This window comes from Artemia sp. Qi Xiang Cuo, chromosome 18 (genome assembly GCF_049724085.1).
Source record: "Artemia sp. Qi Xiang Cuo chromosome 18, ASM4972408v1, whole genome shotgun sequence".
NCBI classification, from domain to species: Eukaryota; Metazoa; Arthropoda; class Branchiopoda; order Anostraca; family Artemiidae; genus Artemia; species Artemia sp. Qi Xiang Cuo.
Window position 1 is genome coordinate 46,496,797 of NC_142811.1, and position 17,826 is coordinate 46,514,622.

Below are 17,826 nucleotides of genomic sequence, written 5' to 3' on the forward strand. Positions count from 1 at the left end.
ATTGCAGCTTTCTCCGTGGATGGTGATAAAAAGCAATTCCTATTTTCTATGTTTTTCATCAAACATTTTGGATTATCGCTGACTTAGTGTATTAAATAAATAGTAATCCAGGGCATTAGGATTATTACCTGTTTATTTTGTAATGCTCCTGTTTCACATTAAAATGTTTCTCTCTAGAAAATAATGCAATTGCTCAGATTACTGCCAGCATAGGTCCCTAATGTTCAGACTAGCTCCGGTTTTGTGAGAAACCTATCTACCTGTAAAAGTGACTACACCTCAAACTTAGGGATTGAAAGTTTTTTCATTTTTTACAATGGATGGTTCAGTAGGATTACCACTGGAAAAAGAAAATTGAAAGAACTCGAAAATAATTTTTTGGACCCAAAGAGCAAATTTTTTTAATTGTGATCTGGAGTAGAAGGGAAACAAGTGTGAAGGAAGGAAGAAGGAAGCGAAACATGATTCAAGGTGTAGGTTTATAATGGTATAAAATGGTTCGTCTGTTTACTTTTGTTTTGTTTTAATTTATTTTATCACAAAAGTTGATGATATCACATCCGTTGCCCAAAAACGAAAGAATTTTGTTTGATCGATAGTTAATAGTTAACTATTCTTTTTAGCAGGTGGCTAATATATTTAATGAGTTTTAGTCGTTTTCTACGTATAGAATGGCCGGTATTGTTTTTATCGAATATAATAATAATTTATTTATTACCCCAAAAAAACCCTATACAAGTATTAAAATGTGGAGTAAAAACAATTAAATTCATACAAAAAATGCAAACATACAAAAAACGAAAAATAATGACTATAGAAAATATTTAACATCAAATAAACACAAAAAATGAACTACGAAGAAATAAAAAAATTAACATTAAATACACTCAAGAAATGAAATTCACAAAAAAAGTACAAAACATACAACAAACGAAACATAACTAAAGAAAAAATTTAACAATAAGATTATGAGGAGAAAGTCGGTCAAGAGAAGTATCTGACCTAAGAACTTCCTGTGTAGCTTTTCCAACTTTAATGTTATATCAGGTATATTATATTTATTAATTTGAATCCGGTTACGTGTCCAAGGAAGAAGGAAAGGAGAAACTTACAACATCTGAAATAACTAATCCGGATTCTTTTTAAATCAATTTTTCTCAGGATGGGGTAAATTCCTGCCGTGTAAAGGACTGATCGATCGCAGTATGTAGAGGTGAATTTTGCCAGTGCCTTTCTATTATATTTCCCTCGATTGGGAACAATTTTCCCATATTGAATTTGTATTCTTATAGAAATATCTGAAACAGTGCGCTGACGAAAACTGGAAAGATTATTTGTAAGGGATATACCCCACCACCGCAAAGAATCAGCAGACGTAATAGAGAAAGTATCACAATTAAGATGAGATGAAGAAGTTGAAGCGAAAGATAGAAGCTCACACTTCTCTTCATTCAACCAAAGGCCAATCCTAGAAAAAGCCATTGGAAACAGAAGATACAATTTTGAAGAGACTAGTGCTAGTCCGACTAATCAGGAACAAATCGTCAGCATAAGCAAGATAAGAAACATCTGAAACTCCAGAAAAATACGTAGAGGATATCTTCGAAAGTACGCCAGAAATGCAAATTTTAAAAAGTGTAGGTGGCAAAACACCACCTTGTCTTACGCCTCTTTTAACTTTAATAATAGTAGTTGGAGAGGATTTCAAACTAAGAAAAGAATTAGAATATCAATACGGCAGAAGCAGAATAACTGAAAAATTAACACCTGAAATATAAAGGGAATGAAAAAAAAGCTGGGAATGGATTACATTGTCAAATGTTTTGGAAAGATCTAAAGCACAAAAAAAAAATTCCTTTACTCTTAGAATTATTATCCAGAAGAAGAGATGCTAAAATACAATGAGGATTCTGACAACCCACCCCAGCCCAAAACTAAACTGGTTCTTTCCTTCATTACTCCAATTAGTTAGATGGGGAAGAATTATATATTCAAGTAATTTAATTGTATTACAAGAAACAGTAAGGGGCCGTTATAAAGAAAAATCAGCGGGAGATTTTCCCTGTTTTAAAATTGAACTTATAATCATTTTTAAGCTTTTCATAATTAATCACTTTACGCCATTCACGTTTATTCACAGGGAAATACTACTTCTATTACTACTAACAACTCACTGCAGCACCAAGCTGCCAGAGGCCAACACAGCTACGCACGCTCCTCCTCCATCCCAATCTATTTAAAGCCTCATTTTTTGCATCCTCCCACGAAGTTTCCATTTCTTTAAAATCTTTCTTTCTGACGTCCTCCCACCCAAGACGAGGACGACCTGCTTTCCGTTTAGCCCTAGACGGTTGACCAAAAAGGACTATCTTCAGCAATGTGTCATTCTTCATCCGCACAACGTGCCCTAGCTGCCTCAACCTTTTTTTCATTATAGCCCTAGAGAGCGGTACTGAACCACATTTTTCGTATAGCCTATTGTTTGAAATACGGTCGGTCAGCCAGGTACCCAGAACAATCCTTAAGCAATTTCTCTGGAAAACATCTAGCAAATCTTCATCGGCTTTTCTGAGCACCCATGCTTCAGAGTCATATTTGACCACTGTCATCACTGTGTAGCGATGAATGTTTTTTTTTCTGGAGAGCAGATTCCCTAGGAACGTCCTTGGAGATTTGCGAACTAATTACCTGTTATTAGGCTAGATCCAGACACATAAAATGAAATAAACACAGGTAAAAAAGCAATAGATTTATTGAAACTTACATATTTAGGTGAACAGCAGTAAGTCACTTCAAACGACAACAACGGTGACTGAGATACAACATGAAAGAATTGCCAAGCTTGAGTGGCGAAAATAATTCTATCTGAATGGTCCTGATTCTGATTTACGAATATCTTCAAAAAGCACTTTTACCCCACTATCAAACGTAGCTCTTTAGTCCTGCGCTGTAAGAACTGGATCACCATTGGCCCAAGTGGCCCAAGGATGCGAACCCTTCGGCAAATAATCTTTCTTAACTATTTTTGATGATTTAGACGTTCACACAGTTCTTATCGTTTAAACTTCCTTAGAAATATTGTGCGTAGCATATTTTTTATTGCTCACTATCTTAGCGAAATCTAAAGCTTGGATAGCGTCATTCTTCGTCAGGAGGTGACTACAGTTTTTTTCTTTGCTGATTAAGGACTTTTCAATTTTGAAACTAGGTTTAACTTAATTATAGGAAGTCGGAATTATCTTTAGAAAGAAGGAACTTTATTTTGGTATTTTAAATACATCGCATTTTACTCACGGTACAACTATAGCTCCTAATATTCTAATCTTGGTTTGCAGACCTATCTTCCTATTCTTCCAAACTTTTTTTAACTGTGAAAAAACACCCTGATCCTTGGCTATTCTGCTTTTAACATCTTCACTGCTCCCGCCATTTTTACTAATAATACTACCAAGGTAAGTGAAGCTGCCCACCTGATCAATCTTTTCATTACCCAACGTCACCTTTCAATCTTCACTTATTCCTAGTCTTAGTGACTTAGTCTTCTTAACATTAATTTTTAAACCTATTCTAGCACCCTTAACTCGGAAAACTTCAAAAAGTTAATTTGTTTTGCTCACACTTTAATCTATGATGCTTAAATCATCAACATAATCTAAGTCCACGAAACTTTTTCCTTCCCATTTGATTCCCTGGTCTCCCATGGCCTTTCCTGTGCTCCTTAAGACAAAGTCAATCGAAATAATCCATATAAAGGGGGATAGAACACAACCCTGCTTAACTCCTGATTTAATACGAAACCAGCTGCTAACCTCATTTCCTACCTTAACCGCAGCAGTGTTATTCTCGTACATAGCACTAATCACTTTAATGTATTTGTCTGGTATACCATACAAGGATAAAAACTTTACTAAAGCTCTGCTATCAACAGAATCGAACGCTTGCTCATAATCTATAAGACTGAGGACCAAAGGCGTTTGACAACTCAGACACTTCTCAATTATTAACCTTAGACTAAAAATTTGGTCGACACATCCTCTACCTTTTCTAAAACCTCACTGTTCTTCTCTTAAAACTTTGTCTACGGCATCTCTCAGTCTAAAAAGTATCATATTACTAAGTAATTTACTACCTACAGAGACCAGACTAACGCCTCGATAATTACCACACTCACTTTTGTCACCTTTCTTGTAAAGTGGCTTAATTAAGGTTTTCCTAAAATCGTTAGGTACTTCCCGCTTTTTTTAAATCATATTCATAATCATCAGTAACTTATTTCTTACCTCAGAGCCACCGTATTTAAGAAACTCATTTACCACCCTATCAGCACCTGGAGCCGTATTATTTTTTAATCTTTTTAGTACTGTCGCTAATTCTTCCTCACAAAACAAATATTTCTTCACATCAAAGGTATCACACACTTTTCATTTTACTCTATATCTTTTCCTGCAACTCTATCTCGGTTAATTCTCAAAATGTTCTGCCCATCTTTCTTTAATTCTTTCCTTATCGCTAATTGTGGCTCAATTCCTATCTTTAACTGGGCCAAGTCCGGATTGACTACTCCCTCAATTTACTAACATGCCAGAACAATATTCTACTATTATGCCGTCTAGCTGCATCTTCCTGATCCTCGGCAATTTTATCCATGGCCTCCACTTCACACCTCCTTAGTTCATATTTTAATGCTTTCTCCACTTTCTTTACATTCCTTTTGTTTTCATATGATCTATCACTCAGATAATTCTTGTACAAGTCCTTTCTCCTTTTCTATTAAACATAAAGCCTTTTCAGTAATATTCTTAGCTGGAGTTCTAGCTTTCTTCCCTAAGACACCTTCAACAACTTCACAAATTATTTTTCTAAAATTACTCCAACCATCTTCCACATTTTTAAATTTTAAACTCTCAATTTAGTATTCAACTGTTCCTGGAAAGTTTCTCTCATATTCTCACCCTGGAGTCTTCCAACATCATAACTTCCCGGGAGGTAGTTACCCTTCCGATGTTTAGCTTTAAATTAACCCTTAAAACTACTAGATGGTGATCTTTACTTTTAACATCAATAACAGCACTCCTATATACCCTAGTATCTTGTATTGATCCTGCCAGTCTTCGGTTTACTATAACATAATCAATAAGGTTTGCTGTCTTACCATCATGTGAATAGCATGTTAACTTAAGAGCCATTTTACGATCAAACACCGTATAACTAGATTGTTATACCTACAAAGTTGCAAAAGTCTGTATCCATTACTGTTTTCTTTTCCTGTACCAAATTTACCTAGGCTAGGAAACCATCTATCCCTATTTCTACCGACCTGGGAAATAAAATTTCCTAATTAAAACATCATGTATCAACCGGGGACCCTCTCTATTTGCTTCTGTAACTGTAAGTAAAATTCATCTGAATCACTAGTATCTCCGTCAGTCGGTTCTACAGGGGCATATACTACTCTAACTGATATCCTGAACTTTTTAGTCATAAAATGAGCAATTAGTACTCTATTATTAATACTTTCCCAGCCTAAACAAGACTTAGCAGCTTCCTTCTTCATCATGAGCCCCTACTCTCTGTCTATGTACCCCATCCTTCCTGCCTGAGTAAACAAATTCTATATCACCTAATTTCATGCTTCCTACCGCTGGGATATGAGTTTCTGTAGGGAACAGGGAAATCCATGCAACGATACCTTACTGACCTAAGAGACCTCTTGTAACCCGCTTTAGTGTTTGTTTTAAATCTACAACACACCGTGATCGTGGGCGTCCACAATCGTCCCAAACCCTAAGCCAGAATTTAGCTTTGTTTTTCGCAGTTTTTAAATTGGGATCTGCTGACCTGATTGATTGTGAGGACCAATATGGATACGGATATCCCTCATGTGTCTTGCTCAATTGTGGCACCGACCTTACGGATAAACTTCTCTCCGACCTAAATTTCTGTTTTATGACTCAGTTGGGTAGTTATTTGACAGGATACCGCAAAACTATATCACTTTTTATTTATTTTTTTTCCTGAGTATGACCGTTGCTTTATTCAAATAGAAAAACAAATTATTTAAAAATGAATTTATTGAATTTACTCAGTACATAAAACTGTAGAAAAACAGTTTTTAAATCTTCGAGTCTCGTTGAAGAAAAAATTTCACCAGGTTAACAAAAATAGACGCATTATTTCTTTTTTTTTGTATGCTATCACTGAATTCTGTTGTAATCAGTTTTTGTGAATTTTATTATTTGTTAAATTCGTTTCTCATTCTTTTTTTTTACTTCGATCTTAATTGCTAATCTAGTAAGTAGCTTTTACCTAAACTGCTTCAGAAATTCTGACTTTCCATCTCAGGGCTTTACAATTACGTCTTGTTCTCTTTTTCCAAAGATATATTTTGCTTAAAGACGTTTGATAAAAATAAGGTGCAATTAAGAAACTCTAGAAACTATTAAATAGTGACTTAAATTCTGTGAAAGTTACTGACTGAGTCACCACAAAAATTAATCGGAAATACCACCGTCGCTTATTTTTTTTATTTTTTTCTAGAAACTATGTGCAGCAACACGGAAAGAGCGAGAATTAGCTTTGGAAGTTCTTAGTGGAAATGTACGGGACTGGGTTGGTGACAACCCTTCCACTCTGGGCGATATCATTCACCTGGGTATGGCGACGATTCAACCAAACAACCTTGAGCGATATTTTGTTCTTTTCCCAGCTCAGCTGATTATATTGACGACCTCACCGAGACTTTCAGCATTTGTTTTTGACGTAAGTGTAGCTTCTTTGCTTTTACCTACACCCCCTTTATTGAATTTGGCCTCATTGAGCTACATTGTGATATAAGTCGAAATTTGCTTGTCGGATTTCACGTTGATCGACGAAACTATGTTTTTATGTGTATGATTTTGCTTATGCACTATTGAACCGGAAAATTCCAGCAATGAAATTTAAAAAGTATACTTGGCGATCCTTGTAAGTTCAAATTAGGCTGATTAAGAGATAACAACAGAAAATCTCCTGAACTTTAAGTGGCCATTCTTGTTGAAGAAGAACAGCGAGTTCCGAAGTTTTTGGTTTGAAGTCGGTTCACTTCTAAAAATGTGTTTTTCTGCCCAGTAAAATTTTATTTTTAAATAGATATATGCTTCTTTGATAAAATCCACGGATAAAATAATAAGCTATTTGTCCTCTTCTTTTCAATGTAGTTATCAAAGGTTTTTTTTGGGCGGGCGGGGTTTGCTAGTTAAGAAAATATCAATTTCAATCAGACACACCTGCTGGATTTGTCAAAACGACGTTGCTTTGCTGTTTTTTCTTGGCGTAATCTGATGTCCTCTGTCCGAACTTAGTTTTAATTATTCATGAATGAATAAATTGTTGTATAGCAAAATAAGTATTGGTTTTTAAATTGCTCAGCGGTTTCGACATCAAGGGCTGTATATTGAAATCAAAATGAGATGTCGAATATAAAAATTGTGTCAGTATTTTTCGTAGTGAATATTTTTGTATACAGTGCTATATTCGAAGCTATAATTACTGCTACTTATGTTAGAAACCAGTTGCAGTGTTAAGCCATTTGAAACCAGAATATTGGCAAGGATTCCTGCTGAATACCACTCTATTTAGACTATCAACTATTTTCCCCTCTCAAGAAATCTTTACCGGTTATGGGTAATTTGTATGATTCCATCCCGGTTTAATCTTGTGCGTAAGCCACCCCAACCGTGTTGATGTCACGCTGTACTTTTAAGTTTATGCACTTCATGACAGGGGCTCGAGTCCTGATTTTGCCAATCCTTTGACTTAGGATGGGAGTCAATGGTGTGACTCTGCAACTTCAGCCAACGTTAGTCTGGGGAGCTTACGGTTAAAAAATCACCAAGTAGCATCTGAATTTTAGATTCCATGTTAGGGGGCTGAACGCCTGGTCTTCCTGCAAGTACAAGTAAGTAGTCTGACTTCTCTTTTCTGCTGTTTTTTATGACAACTTTTATGGTGCCAGTCAATTGAAAAATAAGAGCTGGTATGCCCCTATTCCACCATTCACCTTGTTTATCTCCCTTTTCAAAGGAACTTCCTTTTAAAGGAATCAACACACTGATTTTCATGGATGACCTTTTGTTTAGAGACCGTTACAAATGGAGGTGCAGTGTCTTGCAAAGCTTTTCTTCAAGCATTCAATGCAGGGTGTCTCCTCTTATAAGCAGTCTGAATGTACTGTTTTTCTGAGTGTTTGTCGTGTAGACTTTGCAGGTGGCAGAAAAATAAAGATGGCTCCTCGTGGGGAAAGTAATGGATAAGCTTGCAGAAAACAGCCATAAATGTTACATCACAATCTCTCATTTAGAGGTTGTAAAGGTACTTGATTTGTGCAATAACTCGTCTTCATCCTATGAAGTGGTGCTAGTAGGTTTTCAGGGGCCTTAGAAAAAAAAGTATTCTGTGGTTACAATCCTATTTCATCTTGGTACCCTATTCAAGACACATAAATCCCTCGTTCATAATATAGAAAGGTATTAAAACACTTCATTTAAAGAGAATAACGGTTGACACCTCATCACTAAGCTTGATACCTTAATTTATCCTCAAATATTTAAGTACAATGTTGCTCATAAAAAAGATAATAGACAAAAGACGTGATTTATAATTTATAATAATTCATGATAAACAAAAAGTCAAAACCTTAAATTAGGTAGGTTGACACATTATTTAAACGCTGACTGCATCACCTCAATATAGCCATCTTTTTGTGGATGAAAATATCCCTGTTTCAGAGAAGAAAAAGAAGAAAGATAAGTCATGCATCTCAATGATGCATGCAATGAGTATGCAAATGTAATGATGCAATGAGTTGGCAAATGATGAGTCGAATTGCTTTAAGTTCGTTGATGATCTATCCGTACTGGATCTAGGTGAAAAGAGTGTTTCAAGTGAGGCAGACAGAATAATGGCGAGTTTATCACGCCAAGCTGAGGAGGGCAAAATGATCGTCAATCGGGAAAAATCGCTCGTATTAACCTTTTCTTTTTTGAGGGACAATTCATCCCTTACTTTACAGAACGTTTCAGGCACCATGGATATCAAACTCTTGGGAGTTTATCTCACAAATGACCTGAAGTGGGAAAAACAGACACAGGAGATGACCAAACGAGCAAACCTGGGTATCCTTTCCTTAAAACTCCTTGCTCGTCATGGCTGTCAGTATCGATTTCAATAAGCTAAGAGCTGTGCACATGTTTTTAGGGGAGGGAGTCAATAATTAATATGCCCGTCGAAGCCTTAAATGTGCAATGCTTTGCTATAATTTCCATAAAGACTGCCCAGATCAATGGGAAGAGATGAGAATTTACCCCCTAGCTATCTTCATTTGAAGGAAAATATTTAGACAAAATATTAAGTATTGTTGCTGACGGGAAAAGGAATTAGTGAAGATTTTGTGTGCAAAATGGAAGATTATATTCCTACATTTATCTTTAGTCAGAAGAGTGGTCGGGTGTGTCTCCCCGTAACTAAAGTTTACGTGAAGATCCTCACTGCTTGAACATAATACCTACAATTTGTTTTTAATGTTTTGCCATTTCAGACTGAAATGATTCAAGTGATACACAACCAGGAAAATGTACAGACCTGGGAAAATGAAATTAGGATGTCAAGAACGAATAAAGTTTTAAAAAAGGGGTTTTGCTTTCGAAAGGTTGGTTGCTGGTTGTGTTTACTCGAGAGACCCAAGGGATAGAAAAAGCTACGCAAAAAGGGGCAGATCTAACAAAAAGTTGGGTAAATTTTTCGCAGTTCATATTATTGACTTACGAATAAAGTAAACATACCACTCGATGTCTTTTTTTATGCTCTTTCCAAATATAATAATCATTTTTGTTGGAAATGAATTTTACCCCCCCCCCCATATATATACCAATTCAGGGTATATATTTGCACTTTAGGGGGGGGGGTAAAGTTTAAACTTACCTCTCATTTCCATCAGAAATAAACTGTAAATAAATTGTAAATTGTAAAAATGATAATTATATTTGAAAAGAGCATAAAAAAAGGCCTCGAGTGGTATGTTTACTTTATTCATAAGTCAATAATATGAACTGCGAAAAAATTACCAAAAGTTGAACTCAAATAGATATTTTTTTTTTCAAAATACCTCTATAGTAAAGATAATAGTTGTTCACAACATATAGGGAGGTGACGACCGCTTTGCTACTCGGTCCTAAGCAGTCACTTTCGTTACTGGTATGGTTTAAACTTCACTGCAATAAGTAATACAAGGGTGAAAAGAAGCTTAGTAGAGGGGAGCCATTGCGTCAGAAGGTAAACATCTATACATCTGTTGTTGTATTTAAAAAAAACATTTTTTCACGCAAAATATGGTGCTAGTGCTATCCTTCTTTATTCTCATCTCCATTCCTTCTTTACCCTCTTATCCTTCTTATCTTCTTTATTCTTCTATCTCCTCCTCTTTTAAATATCTAAATATCTTTCTTTAAATTTTCTTCTTTTTTTCGCTTAACTTGTCTGCTTTTTTTGTTTGACCCCCCCCCCCCCCCCCTCTTCCGAAAGGAACTTTTGTTTAATTTGATTAGGCTGACACTGGGGCACAATTACTTAGCTGCAGTTTTGATCGAAAATCTGTTTAGTTTAGGAAATTTGTTTTATAATGAACTTGTCCTTTTTTTTCTACTCATCGATTCAAATCGTGTCTAACGTTAACAGTTAACACTTATCTCCAAAAGGAATAATTGCTAAAAGCTAAATTGCTAAATACGTCCAGAAGTTGGTTTGAATGATTTTATACTGTCATTGGGTCTTGAATATTAATCAATCATAATGCAAATATTTGATTTACTACTTCTTAATTTGTATTCATAAATCGTTCAAGTTAACTCATAGATTTGAATCCGTCAGAAAATGATTAACTACCTCAAAGAAATGATGATTTTATTTAATTCCCTTTAGTAAAGACATAGTATTGTTGAATATCTGTTAGTTAAAGCAGATTGGAGTCTAATGTAAGGTAATTGATTTTAAGCTTTATAGAAATTTACGGTGATTCTTTGTTTTATTCTAAGCCTTGTATGCAGGCTTTAGCCCCCCCCCCATCCCCATCCCCGGAAGATGGGACCTATAGCATGAGGATTGAGTCTTGATGAGGAGGGGATTCACCCTCTTTCCAAAATGAAGGTGAAAATGGTAATAATTACTTTCTCGTTAGTTAGTTGCTATATAAAAGGACTTTAATCGATGATCCCCCCTCCCTCTAAAATAAATAAAACTCTTTGCTACGTCCCTGATTTTCTTGTTTTTTATTGATCAAAAAGTCCTTACAAAGCACGAGGTCTTTCAGGAACATGCCCCTTTCCTTCAATTGTCAAAACTTCGTATAGTTTTTCATGTTTTCTTGTGTCTGGCATAATTCACTTGTTTTGTGGAATTTTGGTGATAAATTGACCCTCCCAAAAAAATTGATCCCTACACCCATGCCTTTAGTGGGACCTCACTACCTGGGTCTTGGACTATAGTACAGATCGCGTATATCTTGAATCAAGGGTGAGGTTTGTTTGAGTCTGGAAACTCCCTATGAAAAAGTGTTAGGGGTAGACCCGGTATTTCTTAGAAAACTTGGGGGGGACAAAGTGCAGGCTTTTGTGGCAAACCGTCTCCTCAAACCATTCGAGATACTTTTTTGTCCTTTTTGTTTTGAGCTCTGGGGGAATAATGGTTAATGGGGGATTATTTTGCAGAATAGTCTTTTGACCATCTCAACTTCTCCTCCCCATCCCCCTTTCCTGTGAAACGATGGTTTTTTGTTCGCATGCATTAGATTTCCATTCAGATAAATAAATTCTTGAGCTGAAATGTAGCCTTTTGAGACTTTTTTTTTATCTGTGTCTAGGCATATCAAAATTAACTCGAAATTACAAAGTTCAATAACGGGCGTACGTTTGGTTTTGTAGACTATTAAATAAATAAAAACAAGTTTTTTTAACTGAAAGTAAGGAACGACGTTAAAACTTAAAACGAACAAAAATTATTCCGTATATGAAAGGGGCTGTCCCCTCCTCAACGCCTAGCTCTTTACGCTAAAGTTTTCATTGTTTAAAAAAAAAAATGTGAGAAAGTCAAACTTTAGCGTAAAGAGCGAGGCGTTGAGGAGGGGACAGCCCCTTTCATATACGAAATAATTTCTGCTCGTCTTAAGTTTGAATGTCGTTCCTTACTTTCAGTTACAAAAAACTTGTTTTTTTTATTCAATTTTTGGATATTTTTGAATTAATGCTGGTTTTGATTTTGGCTCACCTTATATGAATAATTAAAACAAATTTTGAATATTAATTTTACTTTTATTTGGTTAAATAGCTTTCTCGAAACCTGTTTAATTTTATTTACGAACGTTTTTATTAGTAATAAATATACGTTAATTACGAATTAACTTACGTAACGAACTTCTATATTCATATATTTTAATACGTATATTAGAGGGTTCGCCCCCTAGGCAATACCTTGCTCTTTAAGCTAAAGTTCGAATTTTGTTCCAATTCTTTTAAAATGACCCATAATCACAAATGCTGTTAATTAGAATAAATAGCTATTATGAAAGTACTAAATAATCTTTGGCTTAAAGAGCGATGTATTGACTAGGGGGTGAACCAAACGTAATGTTTTCTGTCGTTTTAAATTTTGATGTTGCTCCTTACTTTCAGTTAAAAAACTTGTTTTTTTTATATATAATTTCTTATCTTTTTTAAAATAATGCTGGGAAATCTGGCGCCCCCTTCATAGCAATGTCCCTTCCCCCATGAAAACTTCCTTCGTGGAAAGATCCTCCCATATAACCCGCGACCTACTCCCCCCCCCTCCTCCCCACTACCAGAAAAAATCCCCCTGAAAACGTATGTATACTTCCCTATAACCAATGCTATATGTTAACATTGGGTAAAGTTCATGATTTTCAGCCCTCCTCCGGGGACTTCGGGGGATGAAGTCATCCTAAAAGACATAGTTATCATATTTTCAACCATGGTGAACAAAATGGCTATCTCAAAATTTTGATCGGGTGACTTTGGGGAAAAAAAATGAGCGTGGGAGGGGGCCTAATTGCCCTCCATTTTTTGGTCACTTAAAAAAGTCACTAGAACTTTTGATTTCCGTTCGAATGAGCTCTCCCACGATATTCTAGGACCACTGGGTCGATACGATCACCCCTGGGGGAAAAAAAAACAACAAACAAACAAACAAATAAACACGCATCAGTGATCTTTCTTCTGGCAAAAAATGCAAAATTCCACATTTTTGTAGATAGGGGCTTGAAACATCTGCATTAGGGTTCTCTGATACGCTGAATATGATGGTGTGATTTTCATTAAGGTTCTATAACTTTTAGGGGGTCTTTCCCTCTTTTTCGAAAATCAGCCAAATTTTCTCAGGCGCATAACTTTTGATAGGTAGGACTAAACTTGATGAAACTTATATATTTGAAATCAGCATTAAAATCTGATTCTTTTGATGTATCTATTGGTATCAAAATTCTGTTTTCTACAGCTTCGGTTACCATTGAGCCGGGTCGCTCCTTACTTACAGTTCGTTACCACGAACTGTTTGATAAACACAGCGGTCATGGCAGGACAAGGGGCTAAGTACAGGCACGTGCGTGTGATATTTTTTTGGAAGAAAGTGAGGAAGTGGTTGTATTCTTCAAATAACCCCATATATGAGAAAATAATAAGAACATTTAATGGGGGATTTGAAAACCTAATATTTTAAAGGTATTTAGGCTTTTTCGGGGGGGGGGGGGGCACGTGTCTGATATTGTCTGAAATATTCCTAAATTTATCAGCTGTATTGTTTTGCAGATGTATGGAATTGAATTGATGTAAATGGTAATAATAAAATAAAGAGAAGAGACTAAGGTCTTCTTTGCCTGTATGTAATGACTAGTTTTTAGGCATTGGAAACAGTGGCATAGCAAGAGGGAGCGTTTTGTGGATCAGAACGCCTCCCGCTTTGAAATGACTGGCTATAAAACACCATTCTCGTGTTTGAACCCATTACAACCATCCCTCCCCATGGGCACCCATAGACTGAATTTTAGTGGGGGGGGGCCTTACCTGATCTAATCGGCACTTTCAGTGCTGTATAATTGAAATTTCAAGACAAAGTGTAATAGGCAGCTATCGCGCTGCCTAAGTAAACAGCGATCTGGGCACAATATATTGTTTTTTTGGGCCAGGACACTTCTTATAGAAAGAAATGTCATAGGAACTTCAAAAGAGCTCATGGAGGGCAACCAGCTCCCCCTCCCCCAGGTCAATCACTTTCCCAAACATATCCAATCAAAATTTTGAGATAGCCGTTTTGTTCAGTGTAGTTTTAAAGTCTAGATATTATGACTTTGAGAATGACCCCCCCCCCCAACCCACAGAGCAAGGGTTGTATGTTATGCCCAGTGGGGCTATAAGGTTTTTTTTCATATAAAGCGTGGTCGTATAAACTTCAGAGGGGGCTCATTTGATTGGTAATCAGAAGTTCTACTGGCCTTTTCAACAGTCAAAAGTGATTGGAGGTCATCCAGCTCCCTCCCCCATACACCAATCATTTCCCCAAACACATTCAATCGTAATTTTTGAGATAGCCGTTTTGTTCAGTGTAGCTGAAAGGTTCAGAAATTATGTCTTTGAGGATAACTACCCCCCCCCATATAGCCCTCAGGTCAAGAGTTGTAAGTTACGCCCTGGGGGCATATAAGGTTTTTATAGAAATGATGGTCGTATAAACTTCAAAGAGGGCTCATTGGATTGATAATCAGAAGTTATAGTGCTCTTTTTAAGAGACAAAGTGATCAGAAGGCAAATAGCCCCCCCCCCCCCACCAATTAGAATTGGTCTTAGGACCAATTCTAAGAATCCTATTTCATAGCTTAATTCGTTCTTATGTTTCCTATTGTTCAGTCATATGGATGTCTACTTTCCCTTCTTTTCTCAAACCACTTTCGAACAGTTATGATAAAGCTATAAATCTTATCTAGGATGTAAATCGCTCGGCAACTAAACCGTTACTAGATATTGAAAAACTTTATACTCTTTCCTGTGCGTCTATCACTTTTGTTGAGCCCCATGCTGATATTCCTAGGTCCCTTAGATTTACGTCTTCTTTTGTATCTGATCGGTCAAATTATCAACTCCGTAGTTTTCTAAGTATCCAAATTCCCCATACACCAACAATAAGATCCGATTTTAATCCTCTTGTTGCGTGTCATTTGACATGGAACACCCTTCCCGATTAAGCTCGAGAATGCCACTCGTTTGGCACCTTCAAAAGACTAGTTAAAAAAATATTTGTTTTCGTGTGATTAATTTTCTTTACTTTTGCCTGCTGCCAATAGTTTTTTTTTATTTAATTTTTTTTTTTTTTTTTTTTTTTATATATATATATATATATATATAAATGCTGTGATTCACTGTAGTTTGATAAAGCTTATTTAGTGAACTCTCTTTTTTTTTTTTTTTTTTTTTTTTTTTTTTTTTCGTTTTATTAAGCAAATGCTTTACATGTTAAAAGTTCAAATGCTTATGTTTATATGTTTAAATATTAATGTTATGTTTATATTGTTTAAATCTTAAGCGTTTAAATGTTTAATGTTTATTTGATCTTTTCATAATCCCCTTCCTACAGGCCATGGAGCCTCTGTGGGGATTTGTAGATTGTTATGTAATTAAATTTACTGGTTTATGGAAAATAAATATATCTATCTATCTATCTATCCACACACACACACACGTCGTATTTTCCAGAAACGCATCTGATAGAAATTTTAGAATGGCCATTTATTGTCGTAGAAACTTCAAAAAGGACTCAGTCGGTTGGTAATTGCAAGGGCTAGTGCCTTCTTTAATAGTCAAAAGTGATTGGAGGTCAACCACCACTCCCCCCCCCCCAAGCCCATCATTTCCCCAAACACTTCCAGTCAAAATTTTGAGATAGTTATTTTGTTTGACGTAGTATAAAAGTCCAGAAATTACGTCTTTGAGGATGAGATCCCCCTCACAGTCCTCAGGGCAAGGGTTGTAAGGAACGCCCCGAGGGTATTTAATTTTTCTATGGAAACGGTGGTCGTATAAACTTCGGAGGGGGCTCATTGGATTGGAAATTGGAAGTTAAAGAGCCATTTTTAAGAGTCAAATTTATCGGGGGGCAGCTATACCACACCCACGTCATATTTTCCCCCAATGCATCCGATAGAAATTTTAAGATAGCCATTTGTTCAAAAATTGTCCAAAGATCTCATAACATGTCCTTTGGGGTGACACAACCCCCCAAAATAGGGGGATAAAGGTTTTAAGTTATGCTCCGGGGGGGTTCAAGTATTTCCTGAAGTTGTGGTCATGCGAACTTAAGTAGGGACTCATTTAATTCTGAATGCACACTTCCAGTTCAGGGTCAAGAGTAAATTATTATGGAGCTACAATAGCCCCCCCCCCTCTCCCTCAGTTCTTTTTTTACCCACACACATGTGATGAACATTCAAAGATAATAAAGTTTTAATCAATAGAGCCAAGAGAATTTAGCAATATATTCAGGAATTAACTGAAATAAATATTTAGGTGGACGTTGAACTAAATCATAACAAACTATGAGCATGTGAACTGTCAAAAAGGTGACAAAGCAATATCTCGAGAACAATTTATATTATTAAGTTAGATATTTAAGAGTAAGTTTTGGGGGGATTTTGAACTAGCCAAAAAGCACTATGTGTATACTTTTAGTACTACAGTTACTGTAACTAATCACGCTTAGAGTATTAAGGTGAAACTTCTAGGAAGTGTCTATTATTAGTAGGGTAAGAGGTACCATTTTGCGTAGACATATAGCAATTTGAAATATCATATGGAATTTGGGTGAAGCTATATACTTTGCGTAGGCCCCCGTACCAAACAGGTTCTACAGGTCATTACATCTTTGCCAAGAGATTTACGCAATTTAAGGGCAATTTTTTCTGACATTGATTTATTGTTCATTATATACAAGTTTTTTTTATGTTAAATCCGTGGTCATTCATCTGTACGTTGATTAGTAGTTTTTTTTTTTTTTTACTTGGCTAATAGGTTTTTAAACCTATTAGTATATACCATCTTTTGAATTTGTGTAGACCCCCGTACCAAACAGGTTTTTCTGTTAGGTAAACAGGTCATTACACTCTTTGCCAGGGAATAATGCAATTTCAAAATTTCAGCGTAATTTCAAAGTTCAGTGTCCTTTTTTAGTGTTAAACCAGAAAACCGATGACTCTTTTTACCCGCCAATTATTTTTGTATATATTGAGATTTCAAATTTGATTCTCCATCAGTTTTGAATAGTTTATATTCGAGATAGCATTACAGGCATTTTTTGTAAAAAGCATTTACATAGAAAAATGGAGCAATTTTTGGTGAGTAAAAAATATTCTCATTATTATATAAAAAAAAAAATGTCTTTTCATTAAGTTAAGGAATAAATTCTTTCCTTACACTAGAACTAAGGGTACTTATCTACTTAGAAGCCTGTTGTTTTTAGGAGCTGAAAAAACCTCGAATTCTCTTATAGGTTGAAATTTACGGTGTGATTTTTTTTTATCGAGATCAATGGGTCTTTTAGATGTTTTTTGAAAAAAGTGCTTAGCTTTCGATCGGTAATTTGGGATTACAATAAAATGTTGATTTTTTCATGTATTGATTGTTACAAAAGCTTCCTTTTTATCAAGATCAATGACCCTTTTTTTTAGGGGTGTTTTTGAAAAAACCTTCCAGGCCAGTCTGCAAAAAAAAAAAAAAAATTGTCTTGTCATTAAGTTAAGGA

At 35.7% G+C, this 17,826-nt stretch overlaps 1 protein-coding gene across 2 annotated transcripts in view; it reads left to right on the top strand.

The window, feature by feature from the left end:
• RtGEF (Rho-type guanine nucleotide exchange factor) overlaps positions 1-17,826 on the top strand; it is a 142,396-nt gene that overhangs the window by 71,934 nt on the left and 52,636 nt on the right. For both annotated transcript variants that reach the window (XM_089104674.1, XM_089104673.1), the window contains one exon: positions 6,538-6,759. In XM_089104674.1, the coding sequence (XP_088960800.1) occupies positions 6,538-6,759 (222 nt within the window). The remainder of the gene's footprint in view (positions 1-6,537; positions 6,760-17,826) is intronic.